The 17,841-nt window shown below is 38.2% G+C and overlaps 1 protein-coding gene across 4 annotated transcripts in view; it reads right to left on the bottom strand.

Moving 5' to 3' along the window:
* The window catches only part of HOOK3 (hook microtubule tethering protein 3), an 86,153-nt gene that overhangs the window by 67,411 nt on the left and 901 nt on the right, over positions 1-17,841 (bottom strand). For all 4 annotated transcript variants that reach the window (XM_040090267.2, XM_040090270.2, XM_040090268.1 and 1 more), the window contains exon 2: positions 5,853-5,938. In XM_040090267.2, the coding sequence (XP_039946201.1) occupies positions 5,853-5,938 (86 nt within the window). The remainder of the gene's footprint in view (positions 1-5,852; positions 5,939-17,841) is intronic.

Below are 17,841 nucleotides of genomic sequence, written 5' to 3'. Positions count from 1 at the left end.
ATACACAGCATGTTGCAACACATAACAAATGAATAATTCATTGAGAGGGGCACAATGCACAGATGACAAAAGAAAATATACACTATTACTTACATTTACCAAGTCCTGTATGACAGAGGAAGAATCAAAACAAGATGGACACCTGGTATTAATCAGTCTCAAGAGTGGGATGAAAGGAAAATTTTAAAATGTAGTATAAAACAGGAAAGTGTGCTATTCTAGGGATATCAGTGGACAATGAAAACGTAAGTAACATCAGTGCAACCTACACAAAACAAAAAGACTCAGAAGCAAGCCAAGGCACTTGTACCAGCACAAGCTACACAGTTTAAGGCCAACAGTCTACTCACAAAAAAATTAAACCTTTTCTTTTGCTTTTATTCTTTACTCCTGGAGTACAACATTCTTTAAAATAATCAACACTGAAAGTGTAGTGGCATTTTACCTTACTGTATTTTGTATCAATGCTAGTTCAGAGGGATCACCACATCTGAATACAACCAAAGAATCTTAGAAAATAACAAACAAAAGATAAGCCTAAGCGTAGGCTGAATTCTTCCTCAAAGGTAATACCGTTAGCACTAGAGAATTACATTCAATGGTATTTAAGCTGAAATTCAAAGATAAAGTTTTAATGCCATAAAGGAAGAAAATGTCCTTTGGGAATTTACCAACACCCGTTTTTTAACAGCTGAGACTGCAACCAAAAGGCTCACTTTGGTTATATAGAACATATTTCCGCTATTTGCTATTACACGCTACATAAACAGAGAAAAAGCTTCTGAAGGTGTCAGTAATTTCCTTTGCAACCTTTTCTTCTCACAGCTTCTACCAGCAGTTTTGTTAAAGAAAATTCTGCTGCATTTGTTGTGATGTCTGGCACTTATCTACAAATGGCCTGCTACTGTTAGTGCAAAAAATATTGAGGATGATGTACAAAAAATTAGGAACCACAGAAGAAACAGCCCCTTCAACTTGGCACAAAGCACAGCTGTTTTTTATCAGCTGATGAGCAAGCAAAGTTCTTCCCCTTCTCTTCCCGCTTTTCTTCCTTTTTCTGACAATAAATCCTACAGTTCTGTTTCGAGCAAATTTTATGTATGTCTAAAACAACTAATTCCCTGAGCTAGGGATCTCTCAAAAACTGCTCCTCGTCATGACCTACGAGATGATCTCCCATCCTCAGAAGTACCAGTGGATTCTTAGGAAGGTGGATGTAAGGAAAAAAACCCAGAAATAATAGAATTCAGTATTAAACCTCTAAGTTTTTTTTCAAGAAATGCTATACTCACTCCCCTGTCTGGATATGCCCAGATCACTGGACCACCCCAATACCTGTACATTTTCATCAATGCTCTTCTTTACTGGATATATTAATCTGTACTTTAAGCTATTTTTAAACATTAATTAATTTACTATAGAAAAATCCTGATGCACACAAAGCTGCCAGAACTCTCCCCTCCCCACCTTTACCTAGGTTAATAACCTCCCATTACTAGATTCAAAGTACAAACACTTAAAAAGAACCTCTAACAGGAAGCACCTATACTAAGAAACACCTAATTTTCAAGGAACTTGAATTACAAGAAAAGTAGTTTATCCTTTTCAATAGAGTAAGAGTAATGGCATTTGTGTCTGTAGTCAAAACAACACATTTTTCCTTTGAAGATTAACCTTTTGTGAGGTTTTCATGTCAAAGACAACTATTAAAGTTTTCACTACAAATGATATGCCACAGTGACCTGGGTGCTTTCAGGCTTGCTCTTTGCTATTTAACATCACTGCATGACTTTTCCAAATAACCTTAAGCACACAGTTGTCTTCCTGCAAAATTTGTCTTCTATGTGATTATCTTTCTTGGGATAGAGTGGGAACCAGTGCTGCTAATATAAAAAGAAAAAAGCAAAAAAGCCTGCTCTAGACTTGCTTCACATTGTTGAACATGCTCTGACTCCCAGGGAAGTATTCTTCCTGCTGTATCTGTTCAGAGGACCAAAAGGAGGATTTCACTGCTAGTGTTGAATTTGGTTTTCTTTTCAAGAAAGAATATTTAAAATGGTTTTGTCAACACTCTCCTGATCAGTTTTCTAGATACAAATCTATAAACTATACAAATGCTGATCCCTGTATTTGACCTATATTCCAATCTCATGTCCAGGGAAAGAAAAAATGTCTGGCTATTCTACAATCCTTGGTTTCTACTTCAAAAATCAATTAGACTAATCTTCCATTACGCTTCTTATCTTACACTACTTATCTTTTGTTTATTCTGTTCCATAAAGAAAAATAAAAAAGCAATTATTTTCTCTCAAAGATTGTTCATGTTCTCATTCTTGTCGTACAGTCCAAGACCAGATTGCTGATGCTCTTCAAAATTTATCTCAATAGAAATGCAGACAAGACTTAGCAATATTGCTGCTGAATTTCAGCATGAGAATATGTCTGTTCATCACATAAGTATTCAAAATGTTAAATCTGAAGCACAACTAGTATAAAGTAAGAGAGTTGAATGCTAATTTTAGCATGTTCAAATTATTGCATAGGATGCAAAAAAGAATTATAAAATGTTTAGGTGATCTTTATGTATTTTAAAATCATGCTACAGAAATGCGCTATTTGTATGGTGTATTTCTTTTAAAAGTATCAGTTCACCAGCTGAAAACAGTATCTCAGAACTAAAGGCTAAAAAGTCTTTGTCTTGGGTTGCAATGCAAGATGTAACCAAAAGTATACATTTTAATTGCCAGCTATTAAAACCAGGTGGGGCAGTGTTCTTTGTCTCTTCCACACCCATTCTCCCTCAGGGGGATATCTTCTGTTAATGGGCTATTGAGTCTCACTGCAGTGACTGACACAATTACATCATCCCATTTAGAAATGCTCCACCCAGGAGGAAAAGTCAAGCACTCCTACCTGGACATAATCTGAGATTTGGAACACCAGTCTTTTTCCACTGGATTCCCAGCGGAAGATCAGACCCTTCTACACCACCACTGGACCTTCAGAGGAAAACTACACCCTTCTACAGGATTACTGCTTTAACAGAACCACTGTTCTCCTGTTACTCCAGGAGGACTGCAGCAACCTTTTAATTGGACTGCTACCAACACCCTGACCAACATGGTGTCAGGTTGTATTGTGACTCTGTCAGTGTTTTTGTACTGCTTCATTCTATTTTAATTTTCCTATTAAGTTGTAGTTCTTTTTCTTTTACTTTTTCTTATTTATACATACTAGTAAAGAACTGTTATTCCTATTCCCATATCTTTGCCTGAGAGCCCTTAATTTCAAAATTATAGTAATGTGGAAGGAGGGGGTTTACATTTTCCATTCCAAGGGAGGCACCTGCCTTCCTTAGCAGATGCCTGTCTTTCAAACCAAGACAGACTTGCTGTGAAATATTTGACTACACTGAGATTTCCCTTTTCCCCTTTTTGATTCTTCCTGTAAACTGGCAGCTCCTTCCTTCACTAGAAGGAAAGCTCCTGCTCCTGAGAATCTGCAACTGCAGAACAGACTCAGTGCCCTCATAGCAGTTACAGCTCTAGGAGCTCTGTCAAACAAATCATCTGTGTTCAGTAAACCTGAGCCACAGAGCAGCACAAGCGGCGCTAAATACTACCACAGGATGGAGTATCCTCACCTTCTGACTGACATCATCCAAGAAAGACTATTGGTTGCCTGGGGTTTGAATTCCTGGCATTGTTGAAAGACTGCTGAAGCTTGTCAGCCCCTCACACTATTACTCCTTCTGCTCTTCCACCTGGGCATGAGCTGTACAGCTAGGGAAACCTGCAAAGTGCCAAGCGTGATGATTGAGGCTTTGGAAACTATGGTCAAGGCTCAAGCAGTGGTCTCACCAGTTAGTGAGGACATTTGAGCAGCCGACACATCCTGCAGGTTAACAATCAGCTGTGATATAGTATTGGCAACAAAGTTTTGGTTTTGATAACCATTAAACCCTTTTGACAATAAGGCTGCTTGGAAGAGATGGGATCTGCCAGAATATGGTGGATCCCATCTCTTCCAGATGGGCAGACACATCTTCACAAACAGGCTGGCCGAGGTGGTAAGAAGAGAAAAACAAATATTAGGTGAAAAAGTAGTGGATTCTGTTGAAGAACTAGGGTTGAGGAATGATAGTCAACAAAAATAGGTCTGGGTAAAGTGGGATCACCCCAAGCATATGCACATAAATATAAAAAGGCCTAAAGAAGAACACTCTGGGGAAACCTTCATTCTTGGGAATCAGAAAGACTAGATGTGTATGTGTAGTGCTTGTGCACTAATACATTCAGCATGGAGAACAAATAGGAAGAAATAGAATTCAATATGTAGTTAGAAGGTCACAGTCTCACTGGGATCATGAAGTTGTGGTAGGATGGCTCACGTGCCGAGGCTGCTGCCGTGAACGTATACAGGCTCTTTAGGAAGAACAAGCTGAGAAGGCAGTGACAGAGAGCCACCCTTCCTGGGACAGACCAGAGGGAATGAATGAGCTCTGTCTTAGGATGGATATGAGCCAGCTGAGAGATTACTCGTCAGAATGACTAAGCAGATCAACATGAGTGACACTGTTACAGATCCCTGCTATACACTGCCTGATTGGGATAATATCTTCATAGAAGAACTGATTGATGAAGCATGATGGGAGTAACTGGATAGCAAGGTGAGTTGAAAAATGGCTGAAAATGCTAGGCTTAAAGATTTCAGAAGCATGAAATCCAGCTGGAGGCCAGTTCACTAGCAGCATATCCAAGGGGTCAATACTATTAAACGTCTTTAAAAGGGACCTAGATGATGGGAGAGAGCGCACTTGTTCATGTAATATAAAAATGGAAGGAGTGTTTGACACATCTGAGAGTTGCATTGCCATTTAGGAGAAATCCGACAAGATGGAAAAACAAGCTGGGAGAAACCTTATACATTCCAGAAAAGGTAAGTGCAAACAAACCCTACTCACCGGTATGTATATTGGGGGCCAACTGGCTGGAAAACAGCTTTGCACACAAGAAACTAGGCAGAAACCAAGTGGAACACACTCCAGCAATGTGTCCTTGCATCAAAAGAAGGTCAACCACAATCCAGGCTGTGTTGAGAAGACTGCTGCCAGCAGGCCAAGGGAGGTACTGCTCAGATCTGTTAAAACATATCTGAGTGGCATCTGGGGTTTCCCAATAGGAGAGACAACTGGACATGTACAGAAGTTCAGCAAAGGGCAATTAAGACAATTAGCAGACTTCCGTTTCTGTCAGATGAGGTGAGAGTGAGTAAGCTGTGTTTATTTAACCTCAAGAAGGGAAGGCTCAGTAGGATTTTACCAATCCTGTGTATAAATAACCTGATGGCTCCTTCTTCTTTATACCCTCATGTAATCTCAACGGTGTCTGGTGAACGGACAAGGGGTAGTAGAAACAGATTGAAAAGTACTTCCAACTGCAAACAACTAAACTGACAGTTCCATTCAGTTTCTCATGGAAGTTTTATTACATTAAAATAATTCTAACACTACTGACTATAATTTCAAACAATGATCAGGGCCAATTACCTTACCTTGCACTGATTTAAATTTTAAGTGTGAAGCTGTAAGTTTAATTTTAATTCAGCTTACTTTCCAGTAAGTTCACACTTGAATAAACTCTTCTTTAAAACAAAACCTTTTTTTTTTTTTTTACATTTAAGAAAGTTATCTCTAAACTACTGAGAAAAAATCATCAGTTATGTTCCAGTTTAAAGTACCATCTAAGCCACATCCTTAGGGAATACCAGCCATATTAAAACACATGTAAATATAAAAAAAGGTATAGATAAAAAAATTCTGTATTTATTTTATTAAGTAAACAATTACTTACATTTTTTGAAGAACCTGGGCCATCACAACCCCACTCGTTAAATCTTCCACAGTCTGGCATGGTGCCTCAACATTAAATGTTTGGATCTGTGGGAGAAAGGAAAAAGTTACCTTTGTTTCCTTCAATGTCAAGGAATTTTCAAAAGTTTGAAAAAACAATGTTTCCAAACAGCAAACAGAATAAATGCCACACATTTAGTGTACATGTTAGGTTTAAAAAGCTTTATATTTAATAGCCGTCAAAGAAACAAACAGACTTAGTATCCTTGTTTTCTCAATAAACTGGTATGAAAAACAGTATTACATTCTCCAAAAGGCAAAATTTCTACTGCATTTTCTACTTACTGAAAGTCATCAGTGCATCGAAGTACTTCCATATATTCATGTATATATATTCAAGTACACTCTCTCAATCAACGAAGTAAGAAAGTCAGTTATTAGAAGGAACATTGATCCCACAGAATGCCCATTGCTCCCCACAATGAGAAAATAGAATGTAGATTGACATACATATTCCAAACTTGATTATTCCCTACTATCAGATGGAAGAACACAATGGTGTCAAACCCTAATTGGTCTATACACTATTAGAATTCTGAATATTTCATGCTGCTGTATTAACACAGTGACAGGTGTAACAGTCCACAGAAAAGCTCTTTTCTTCCTTGCTCTCTTGGTGAGAAGAATCAGTCCACTTCAGGACAATCTCTTTAACTGGTTTAAGTTATTTGATAATTTGCTTTAAAGTAACATTATTTTTAAATGATGCAGATGAGTTTGCAAAAATAATTTTGACGGTATTATTTGGAGGGAATCTGCTCTCTGCTACTATCCTCCTCCTAGGGGAAGCTTGGGCTTATCTGTAGAAAGCACTGCTCATAATCACAAGGAATAAGACAGTCTACAAGAGCACTTAAAGCTTCAGAGTACATAAATGTTAGATACATCAATCATTTTTTTCTGAACATAAAATACAACCATTCATACTTCAGTGGCACGTGAAGGAATAACAGTGGTTAGTCATTTCCCAGTAAATACCCTTAATATGTGTGTATTACAATAAAATTCATGTTTCAGTAGGAAGTTTTGAAGGTCTTTCCCTGAGAAGGCTCCCAAAAAGTCAAGTGCACTACAGCCAGATCCTCATTATACCTTTGAATAGCTTTAGGCACTCTAGGTCATGTAAGGTACAATAGGTCATGTAAGCACTCTAGCAAGGCCATTTAACATTAATTTGGAGTACATTTTTATTTTTATTCTGGAGAAAAACCCTAACACTCGGCTAGGAAAACAAAAATTATATACATGAAGACTTAAAAATTGAGCACTAGAGCATGTTTCCTGATAAAGTTCAACAGTAACCAGTCAATAGTAATGACTTATGTCCATGTTCCAAAAGCACATGAAAAAATTACAGAGTGGCATATAAAACAGACAGAAGTGACTTCTGCACTTCCGATTCAGATTTTCTTACAGCCCAGTCTGAGCTACTTAAAAATTCCCAGCTGCTTCTCCAGAAGCAGATTTTTGATTTTCTCCAGAAAATCAAAAAGCCATCACAGATTGTCAGGATACTAGGTGAAAATTGGAATGAGTGGGTGAGGAAAACACCGTACACATGAAAACACAACGTAACAGAATATAACACTGAATTGCTATTTTGCCAGAAAATTGAATTTACCAGTAGTCTCCGATTTGTGGTAACACTGTTGAAGGAATACAGAGACTACTCTGAATCCCCAAGTCAGCAACATATTAAACAATAAATAATACTTTACAGCTACAACAAAAAGAACTGCAGTGACATTATGGATGCTTATGCTTGAAGAACTTCAAGATACTAAAAAGATAAAATTATCAAGCACAAACAATGAAAACTTTTCTCTAATTTTGTATATTATATGTTTAAATAATGAAAATTGAAATCACTTTGCTGCACAAGAGCCAAATCAAAAATCACTTAAGAACTGCTACTGTTATGCTTTTTCAGAAGTAGACAACATTAGATGTTCTTTTCAATAAGCAACAGCAACATAATTAAGGTCTTCAGAGTGCAAACTAACCAGGGTGTTTTAGATTTATTTTGCAATTTGATATACTAAACACTTTCTTGACCAAATAAAAGCATATGTAGATGATATCACTACAGTGATGGTCAAAGATGACTAAGCCTATTTCCAAAGCACAGAAAAGCAAGACGCACATTCTCTGTTGTTTTATATAGAAGTTTATCATCATACTTCCCCAACACTTTACACACACACACACACAAAAAAAAAAAAAAAAAAAAAAAAAAAAAAAAAAAAAAAAAAAAAAAAAAAGGTCAAAGCTGTCATTAAGTTTCAGGTAACCTATCTGAACTCTTTCTTCCTCCCACAGGCATATGTGCAAAATTGATGTTGAGGAAAATAGTGGTTTTAATAGTTAGACATCAAAGAACAGAAAGAAAGACTTCAACTAATGTGACTTTCATCTTCATACACATTTAAATTCTATAATAAATGTCTTTGCTTTATTTCAGTTGTGTCAAATTTATGCTGCAAAACATTTATTCAAATCTTAAAAAATAAAGAACTATATGCTTTTCATATCCTTCAGAAATACGAAAGTAACAAATTTTCTTCAAAAAACCTTACACAAAATAGCTTTTCAAATTCATACCAAAATTAAACTCCTGTAACATTACTGGTTCTACAATATGCTAAACCACTCTAGGAAAGGAAGTTCATTTTCCACAAGGGAGAAAATTATAAGAATGTGGCAAATTATAAGAATGTATCAAGACAGAGTTCCAGCTATGGAGGCAAAGAAGCAAATTTGTGTCTGCCTCTAAACAGCTATTCAGTATCAGCTGGTAAAACAGTGCTCTTCCTTTGCATTGTGATGTATCTCCCTCTGGAAGACTTCTCTCCTTCCCACAGGAACTGCTCTTCTGCTCCTACTTCTTGAGTGATTGCAATGCAGTCCCCTCATGGTTACTTCCACAACACTGAAAATTAATTTCTGTTCACCGTTATGATTATTGGGGATTTTCCTCACTTCTTGAACAGCTATATGGAGCCTGTACATCGTGTTTGTGGGCACACATGAATCTCATGAAGTTCAAGGCCAAGTGCTGCATCTGAGCTGGACCAACCCATCCTATCAGCACAGGCTGGGGGAGGAACAGATCAAGAGCAGCCCTCCCAAGAAGGAGTTGGAGGTGCTGGTGGGTGAGAGGCTGCAGAGCAGTCAGAAACATGCATGGCCAGCAGGTTAAGGGAGGTGATTTTTCCCCCTCTACTCCTTCCTCATGAGAACCCACCACTCTTAGTACTATGTCCAGCTCTAGGGTCCTTTGTTCAAGGAAGACACGGACCTGTTGGAGCAGGTCCTGCGTAGGGGCCTTCTTCCAATGAGGAAAGGCTGGGAGAATTGGGGTATTTCAGCCTGGAGAAGAGAAGGCTTCAGGGAGACCCCACTGCGGTCTTTAGTTACTGAAAGGGAGGATGAGAACACTTTTCTTTTTTTTTTTTTTTTTCTTTTTTTTTTTTTTTTTAATATGCCCTACAGCAACGAGAAAAGCAGTAACTGTTTTAAATTGAAAAGTCATAGATTCAGACTAGGTAAGAAAGAATTATTCTGTGATGAGGGTGGTGAAACACTGGAACATAAAAGTGGTAGATACCCCACCCAACCTCATAAGGTTAGGCTACATCTTCAGCTAGATCAGGTTGTGCAGTGCGTAGTCTATATTTATGTTATCTCTAGCTTGTTATTATTACTGTTGTGTTATTTTGTTTCAATGATTAAATTTTTCTTATGTCTACCTGCATGGTTTACTTTTTTCTTTTCCATTCTTCTTCCCACTGGCAGGGGAATCAGGATGGAATGAACGAGCAGTTGTGTGACCCTTAATTCCCAGTAAGGGTTAAACCATGACACCACCACTTTAGAATTATTTATCCACTATTTTCCTGTATTTTTGGAACTGACTATGCAAGCTTACAGCTGGTTGCTCTGCAGAGCCGAGAACAATGCCACGCCACTACAGAAGAAACAAATACAGATATAAGACATGGAGAAGTGGCTGTGAAAGGAGACAAGGAACCAGCCTGACTGAGTTGGATGCAAACAGCATATTGGCAGAGAAGAATAAGGTGGGTTGGATACTTCTGTCCTCGCACGTTAATCCTGTATTACTACCTACAAGATCTGCAAGAATCTCACTAAAACAACATTTACTCAGCTTCAATGCCTGGAGGAAACCAGAATATCAATTCATTTCACAACAGCGAGGTAATTAAGTGATAAACACAGTTCTTCCTCAGATGTAAAATTCCTTTCAAATTAGAAATGGATTCCCACCCTAAAAGCAGATTTTGTCCTTTTGGATAACCTTAAAGTTTCTTTGCCCATTTTTCTCCTCACAGTTGGTAGCACTGCTGTCTTCTGCCTGCACAGCCATGGCATAAACTGTTTTTTCAGGCTTCAAGACCATCGCAGACTGCATGAAACAAACAATGGGGAAGCAGATTCCCTAACAAGCAGCAGCTTTATTCCAAGATTTGAATTTGTGGATGTTTCAACTGATTTTTAGGTTGCCAGACTTCCATTACTACAATCTCAAAAGTTACTTTACAATCCAGCGGCAATATTAGCTATTCAACAAGCCCAACAATGAAATGATAAAGATTTCACATTACTGGTCAGGGTGGGGATTCTTCTGGGGAAGGACTTGAATATTAATTTTTTATTAATTTGCCTCTCACTTTATGTATATTGTGTTTAACCCCAAATATCTGAATCGATCAAAGCCATGTAATATCTCAATTAAAATATTTTATTCAAAGTGATATGTCTTCAAATATTAAGTATCTCCTTTGCAGAAACAGTGCAGAAAGCAAAAGACACACCTTGACTAAAGCTTACTTACTAAATGACTTACTAAAGAGATGAAAGAGCCACAACAGCACAAACTAATTATTACTGCACTGTCTTGGCATTGCCACTAAATTGCTGCTAACTGATGTATTCAAGTATGACAAATTATTAAGATACAATGAACAGAGTTTCAAGTCTGAATGGTTTTTGGTTCAACCATTTCAGAAACATTAATGAGAAGACAAGCTAACATACCAACTCCTGTGGTGAAAATTAATGTATTCCCGTTTTCAGTCAAAAGCCAGATGATCTAACTGAGGAAAAAGAACTCTAAGCAGCATTTGTAATGAATATAAAATAAAGATAAATAATACATAACAGAAAAGTCAAAAACAGCACCTTAAACCAACAGTTCTTTCCATGTCTTCATCTATTTCATCATGTTTCATTTAAAAGCAGTATGTATCAGTCAAAGCTTTCTCTTTTCAAAATGCAGGCTACTAATTAAGTGCAAAATTACCAAACATTAAATCAATGCACCCACATTTACAGGATATGTACATTCATAGAATTTCAGAAAGATTCAAAATGCCTTTTAAGACCAGAAATATCTTCTCATGGGAAAAAAAAAAAAAAAAAAAAAAAAAAAAGTGGTAGGATTTCCAGGAATCAGTACCTTCCTCTGCTAACCAGAGTGCAAAAATTTTCATCTCTACTGCCCAGAAGAAACAAAATAACACACTTATAATGGTGTCATATTAGACACTGAAGTAGGATATCTTCTGCCTTCAGCACTCTGGCTCACCGAAGCCTAGGTGGTAATCCAGCCCAGAGAACTGGGACACATGAAGTTTCACCAAAGAAGGATAATTAAACTTTTCTGTAAAAGTAGGTGTTCAGTACAAATAGCAGAACAGTGCTCAATGAACAAAAGAGTGAAATTCTTTTTATTCTGAATGAAGATGGCTAGGCTACCAGAAACCTGAACAACATCAGGCAAATGCACCCAAACAGATCCATACTAAAATAAAGAACAGGCAGCAATATGTAGCATTTATGTGGGGGCACAGGGCCAAGTAAAGTCAATCAATTTCTTGGCCAGTGGCTAGCCAGAGAAACTTTCCAATATTCCTAATATTCCCTAGGGAAAAAAAAAAAAAAAAAACCACAAACAAACAAACAAAAAAAATCAACCAAACAAAAAGTAAGCAGAACGAAAAAAAATAAGCAAAATCAAAACAACAAATAGTAAAAAAATAGATAGCTTTCCCCTTGCAAAATACAGAGGAATAACAACTATTTAAGGTTCATAGTTCCAACCTTTGCAGCTATAATTCAGATGAGAAACTGTCTCTATTGACAGGTGAAAGAAAGAGTTCCCTTCCCCAAAAGCACAGAAGATGGATCCAAGAACACCAAGTTCTACTGAAATATCATCTGCACAAACTTTCTAATCAGTGTGAAAACATAGGCTTTCGCAGGATCACAAGAGTAAGAAAGATTTAGCAGCTATAAGACAGGATTAAGAGAAAGCTGGCACTAAACTTTCACCAGGTTAAGTTTCAGAGTTAATAGATTCTAAACTGGTAACAGATGTATAGCACACACTAAAATTAGGATATTTTGCAGTTCAAGTCTTCTCCTCTTCCTTATCTATATTTCAACAATCACCTGAACTTCATGGAATTCTTGCAGAATAAGATTTTTCAGAGGCAGACCAAATTCCATGATTGCTTAAAAAAAGCAGTAGCCACCATGTAACAGGCAGTCATTTTCCGACACTGTCCATAAAATAAAATCATTAACTCTGCCAGAGTGATGAAGTCATGCTGGGCTTCTCCTAGCCACAAAAGGGCCAGTAGAATTAATACAACAAAAAACAAACACACACAAAAAAACTAGACCAAAAAAAAAAAAAATCAAGAAACAAAAAAAATCCACACATAAATTCTGTTGCAGTTAATCAAACACTTATTTCTACTTTTTCCTACGCTGAAGTGAAACTATGGATACCTTGCTGCCATGGCAAATAAGTTCACTCAAATATTTCTCTTACATAACCCTGAGATGTAGAAAGGCTGTAATTCATTTAATACTTTGCAACACTGCAGTGAATAAATTACAAATGCTCATTTCCTTGATCTGTTGTCCCCAAAACATAAATCATGTGGGGTTAAATATGCATATCTTGTTTGACTATCCTAATTTAGTTACCTTGAGAAATTTAGATTAAAATGGAAGCTCCACGAAGGATACAAATCATTACACTTACAGCATGACACACTTTTGCAAAGAAGCTTGCAGCTAAGTGGCATGAAAGGGCCCTAGGAATTCCAGGGCTAAAGCACATTACCATCAGATTTACAATGCATGTTCTTGCACAATACTTGCTCCACTACCTGCACCACTTCAAAAACATTTCTTGTGTGCCTCCTTTGAAAAGCTCCCATCCCTTTGTGGCCCCAGCTAGCCCACTGAAACACTCCAGCTTTGTATCCATTCAGAAGCTTCTGCCGGCCACAGGCAGGAGCAGACTACTGGCTGGACTCCCCCTTAACCTTAGAGAGCTTTCTCCTTCACTGAAACCCTTCTCCTTTCCATGCTGTCTCTTTGTTCTCTGCCCTGAATAAGCAGTACAAAGGAACTCACAGGAGGGAATTATTTAAGTCATATATGGCAAAGGCAGACAGAAAAACAACACAAGCATACTCTGTAGAGCAGGAAACCACTACCAGTGGTTAGGGGAAAGAGTTAATCCCTCCCCCTTTCCTGTATGGCAGGACCTGTTGGCAACAGAAGCCACAGGGACACTACTACTCTCTTCCCCTCACTTCCAACCATGCATTCCTGGCATAACCTTGTGCTAGTGTTGGTTGTCATGTGGCAAATAACCTCGCTGTTGTTTGGGTTTTTTTAAATTAATCACTAGGACTTGCAAATTAAATTGAATAAACAACCCTAGACTTAGGTTCTGAAGCTGGGACACTTAGCAAACCGAATTTAGGCAAAGATTCTTCTAAACGACCACACTAAAGAGTCAGCCAAGAAAGGAGAGACCAACAAGTGCAATTGTGTGGCAGGGAAGAGAGGAGAGGCCCAAGGCTTAACTCGAACGTCTGCAATTGTTGTATAGAAGTCAAACACATCACAGCAAGGATTTCTAATGGTCCAAGAAGAACAGAATGACAGAATATTACCTCAAAAGTTTACAAGCCCCAAAATGTCACAATAAAGACAGACAGTTGTGCCAAATTCACAGTCTGACTTCATCTCCTTGAAACATCTGTGTTTAAGTATTTCAGAGAAGAGAGAAACAGGTTTCTCTCCACACCTCCCACTTTGAGATTAACAAGCCAACAGAAAAGTTGTTTCCTTTACACTTTCTAAGGTTCACAGCTCCTAGCAGCAAGGTCTGTTTCTTATCAAAGCAACATCTTGCAACCCCTCCCTCACCAAAAAATGAGGGGGCAGAATTGGGAGCTGAAACTGAGCACATACTAAATCATACCAAAATGTTTTCTTCCTTCAGAGAACTACTGTAAATGTACACTGTATAGTACAGCTGTTCAGGAAGGAGAAAACAGAAAAAAAGAGGAGAACTTGGAACAAGACCTCAAAAATTAAAATCTAACAGAGCCAAAATGCACGTATGACAAATAATGCCTGCACCTCCAAATTCTGTGTTCAGTCTGTCTTTCTCAGGTCGACTTAAAAGATTGGGGGATGGCAAGGAACGTATACAAACCATACCCTATTACGTTTAATTAATGTACTCCTACGTTATCAGCATTCTAGCACTTGCTCTTCAATATAATCTTGGTTTCTCTTTCTGCCTGACCTCTCAAGCAATACATTAAAAAAATCCCTATTACCCAAAAAAGGTGAATGTTGCACTCAGAATATCACAGTCATAGACAACTATCCCTTTTAAAGCTGGACCTACAGATTCTTTACTATTTTAGTGAGAGATCATAAAATATAAAAAAAGGTTGCTCAGCCTACTGGTCTTTCATATTAGTTACAGAGGCTGTAATCTGCCAGGTTCCTCAAGCCATATTCCATAACTGCTGACAAGCTCAAGATTTTTTGCCTCTGAACAGCAACACATTGTATTCAAACAGAATAGCTTTTTTGATTCACTGTCATCATCAGCACAAGCAACCACTCTTGAAATACGTTTTTTTCCTAGAGGTAAGACATGCTGATGCAATTATATTATCAGAAGAAATGAAACTCTACCATTTCATGGTCAGTGGCCAAGGAGTGGAAGAACAATTTAAACAGGCATAGCAAGCTGCCTACAATCTTGGCATCTACGAGAAACAAGAAGAGTACTTAAAAACGCAAATGCACAAGGATCGAGAACAGCATAACCTAAAAAGAATATAACTGGACAATACAGCAGGGGAAAAAAGCCTCCTCAGTAAATTCCCCCTGTAATTTCTCTTTGAATAGGGTGCCTATCAAGCATTTGCAAGCAGCCTTCTCAAGGGATCCTTTTCAGTAGTTGGTCACATGGTTCTCTGTACTTCATACTACCATATAAATCCTTACATTTGGGGAAAGGCAACGACACAGAACACAGCAATACACTGTATTGAGGAGATTTTTCAGCCAAAAAGGGGGGAAAGGTCAAAGGACTCATACAAGATAAATGATCAAAGTGCTTATAAAATGGACGTTGCTGAAATAGGAGTCTTGCAGTGCTTAGAATGTTCTCACCACAGAAGTTTTAACAGAAACTTTATTTGGCCTTGAGGGTTAGGAAAGAAAGAAAGAAGGCAAGATGCAGCTCGGTGGAGACAGCACATGCTAAAATAAGAGATATTTATCACAATCAAAGAAAGTTCATGACAACTCCACATCAACTTACTACTTACAACCCCCTAGCAGCAACCTCTTTGAGGAATCCTCCTGCTTACATACCAATGCTAAGCAATCTTTTCAGTATCGTATCTTAGCTCTGTTCTAGAAAAGAAAACTTCTCAGGTTACACAGCAAAAGCCTGTAGCCATCACAATGATTTCAGACACATTACGTGTGACTGGCACAGGCGCATTTGACAGCTCACCACATTTTATGAAATGCCTCAGCCATGTACCCAAGTTGGGAGCACTCCTGACACTACACACACACAAACAACCCAAATGGAACACTAAAAACCCACGTGTTCATGTGTGAACCAGTCTTAACTTTTAAACAAAAAACAAAGTCAGCAATCTCTCCTAGATATACTGAAACAACTTCAGTATTATTACAGGTTTACATCACAGCCACATTTCTCTAAAATGCCTCGACTGAACTGCATCTTGGATAACAATCTCTCAGTGCATAGGATAGTCTCAGAGGTGGTTTGAGGGAGATTTTTGGTAGAGAAATAGTTCTACAATTACAGTCGGTTGCAAACACTGCTGAAGTGCAAATATCAATTTAGAGAGGCAGGTCCTTGGCCTCCAGTCCTTCAGATTTGCTCAAGTTGCCACTACTGTGGCTGTCTCAAAATAACATCATGGTCACCTGCTAAAGTGGTAGGAAGTCAAAACTCACCCAGCTGTTTAAAATGCTAGACAAAAATTATTTAGGAAGCCACTTGATGACACGGTCAGAGAGGTGAAAAAACCCCAGGAATTACATCCCAAGCTACAGCCTAATAATGAAAATGGGTATTGGCAAAATACTAAAACACAAACCAAAACATATTCAGAGGTAAGCAGCTTGCTCCTGCTTAAACACAGCAGAAGAGAAATCACAGGCATTCAAGGTAAAAAGCCTAAGCTATATTCTCCTTAATTAAAATCATGAGTTGGCAGAGGGAGGAGCACTTTCTTCTCACCCTGTATCTATCTGAGCAAACATTCAGTTTAGCCTGAACAGGTTCTCAGACTTGCAGAAAGCCTTATCTATTCAAAACACAGACAAACCAGTTTAAATACTTCTGTGTGAATGTTAAGCAAGCAACCTGGGAAGCTAAACCAGCTCTAAAGAGCAGCCAGCCTCTCTGGCATAATGGGAAATGACTGGCGTTCCCATATGTGCATAAGCTGTTATTAAGACAGCTCTACCCTCCTATCTAAATAAACGGTTTCCCAAGAATCATTAGGGGACTTGAGAGAAAGCCAAGCAAAAAAAGCATCTTCTTTATATACAGTCAGTTTCACCGGGGAACAAAAAACTTCATTGCCTCTTCTGCAAGTTTCATGTACGCTGGAATAAAGCCACCTTTCTTCAAACTGAATCTGTTTCAAGGCCGCATTCCCACATAAATGATGAAACTGTAAAAAAACCCCATAACTTCATACATCCATTTCAGAATCAAGCTGACCTATTTGAATGTCCTTTAAGATGATTTACTATTTCTGCTAACCAAAAGAGATGCATCTAGTCTCCTCATCAGCTCAGTATTTGAGAAGTGTAAAAGCATCTGTGTGGATCGGAACTACAGACAGGACCAGGCTCCACTGGGTAGGTCCAGCTTCAAGACTGCAGATTATAAAGACTGGGCCTCCCACTCAGCTTTCCTTTGCCAGTATTAGCACACATCAACTTCCTCATATTGGGACGTTTCATTCCCCCATCTCAAAGCATGGAAAGCCAAAAGCAAGACAAGCGGCCAACACTTTTGCATAACAAAGACGGAAAAGTGGGCAGGAATCTGAAGGAAAGAGAAGCTGGGTGACTTATTCCATACCTAATTCCCCAAAATCTCTTCCCCAAAATTGTTGCCTTCTATACCTTCCAGGTAATTTGATCACCTGTAACAATACGTTCATTTCCCTGGCTCATCCTTTTTGACATTCCTTGAGAAATCTAACCTGTTACTCCCCAGGAACTTATTGATCACCATCAGAGTTTCAGTCAGCTCTGGCTTCTCACAGAAAAATTGTCTGAAATTTTCTGTTTCTATTCAACAATCAGCTGTATTGCAGAGTTTCATATTCTAAGCATTTACTCGGCAATTTTGTGTATAGAGGGGGGAAAAAACCCAAACCAGTCCTAAACCAAAATCCAGTGGTTTGAAACAACTGACCAATAACTCAGCTACTACAGAAATACCAATTCCATGTCTGTGTTACAGTCACTGCCCAGACGGCAGGCAGCTGCAAAACCAGGTTTAATGTCCACTACGT

This window comes from Hirundo rustica, chromosome Z (assembly GCF_015227805.2).
Source record: "Hirundo rustica isolate bHirRus1 chromosome Z, bHirRus1.pri.v3, whole genome shotgun sequence".
Taxonomy (NCBI): domain Eukaryota; kingdom Metazoa; phylum Chordata; class Aves; order Passeriformes; family Hirundinidae; genus Hirundo; species Hirundo rustica.
Note: the sequence above shows the minus strand (reverse complement) of the source record. Positions and strands in the feature narration are given on the sequence as shown.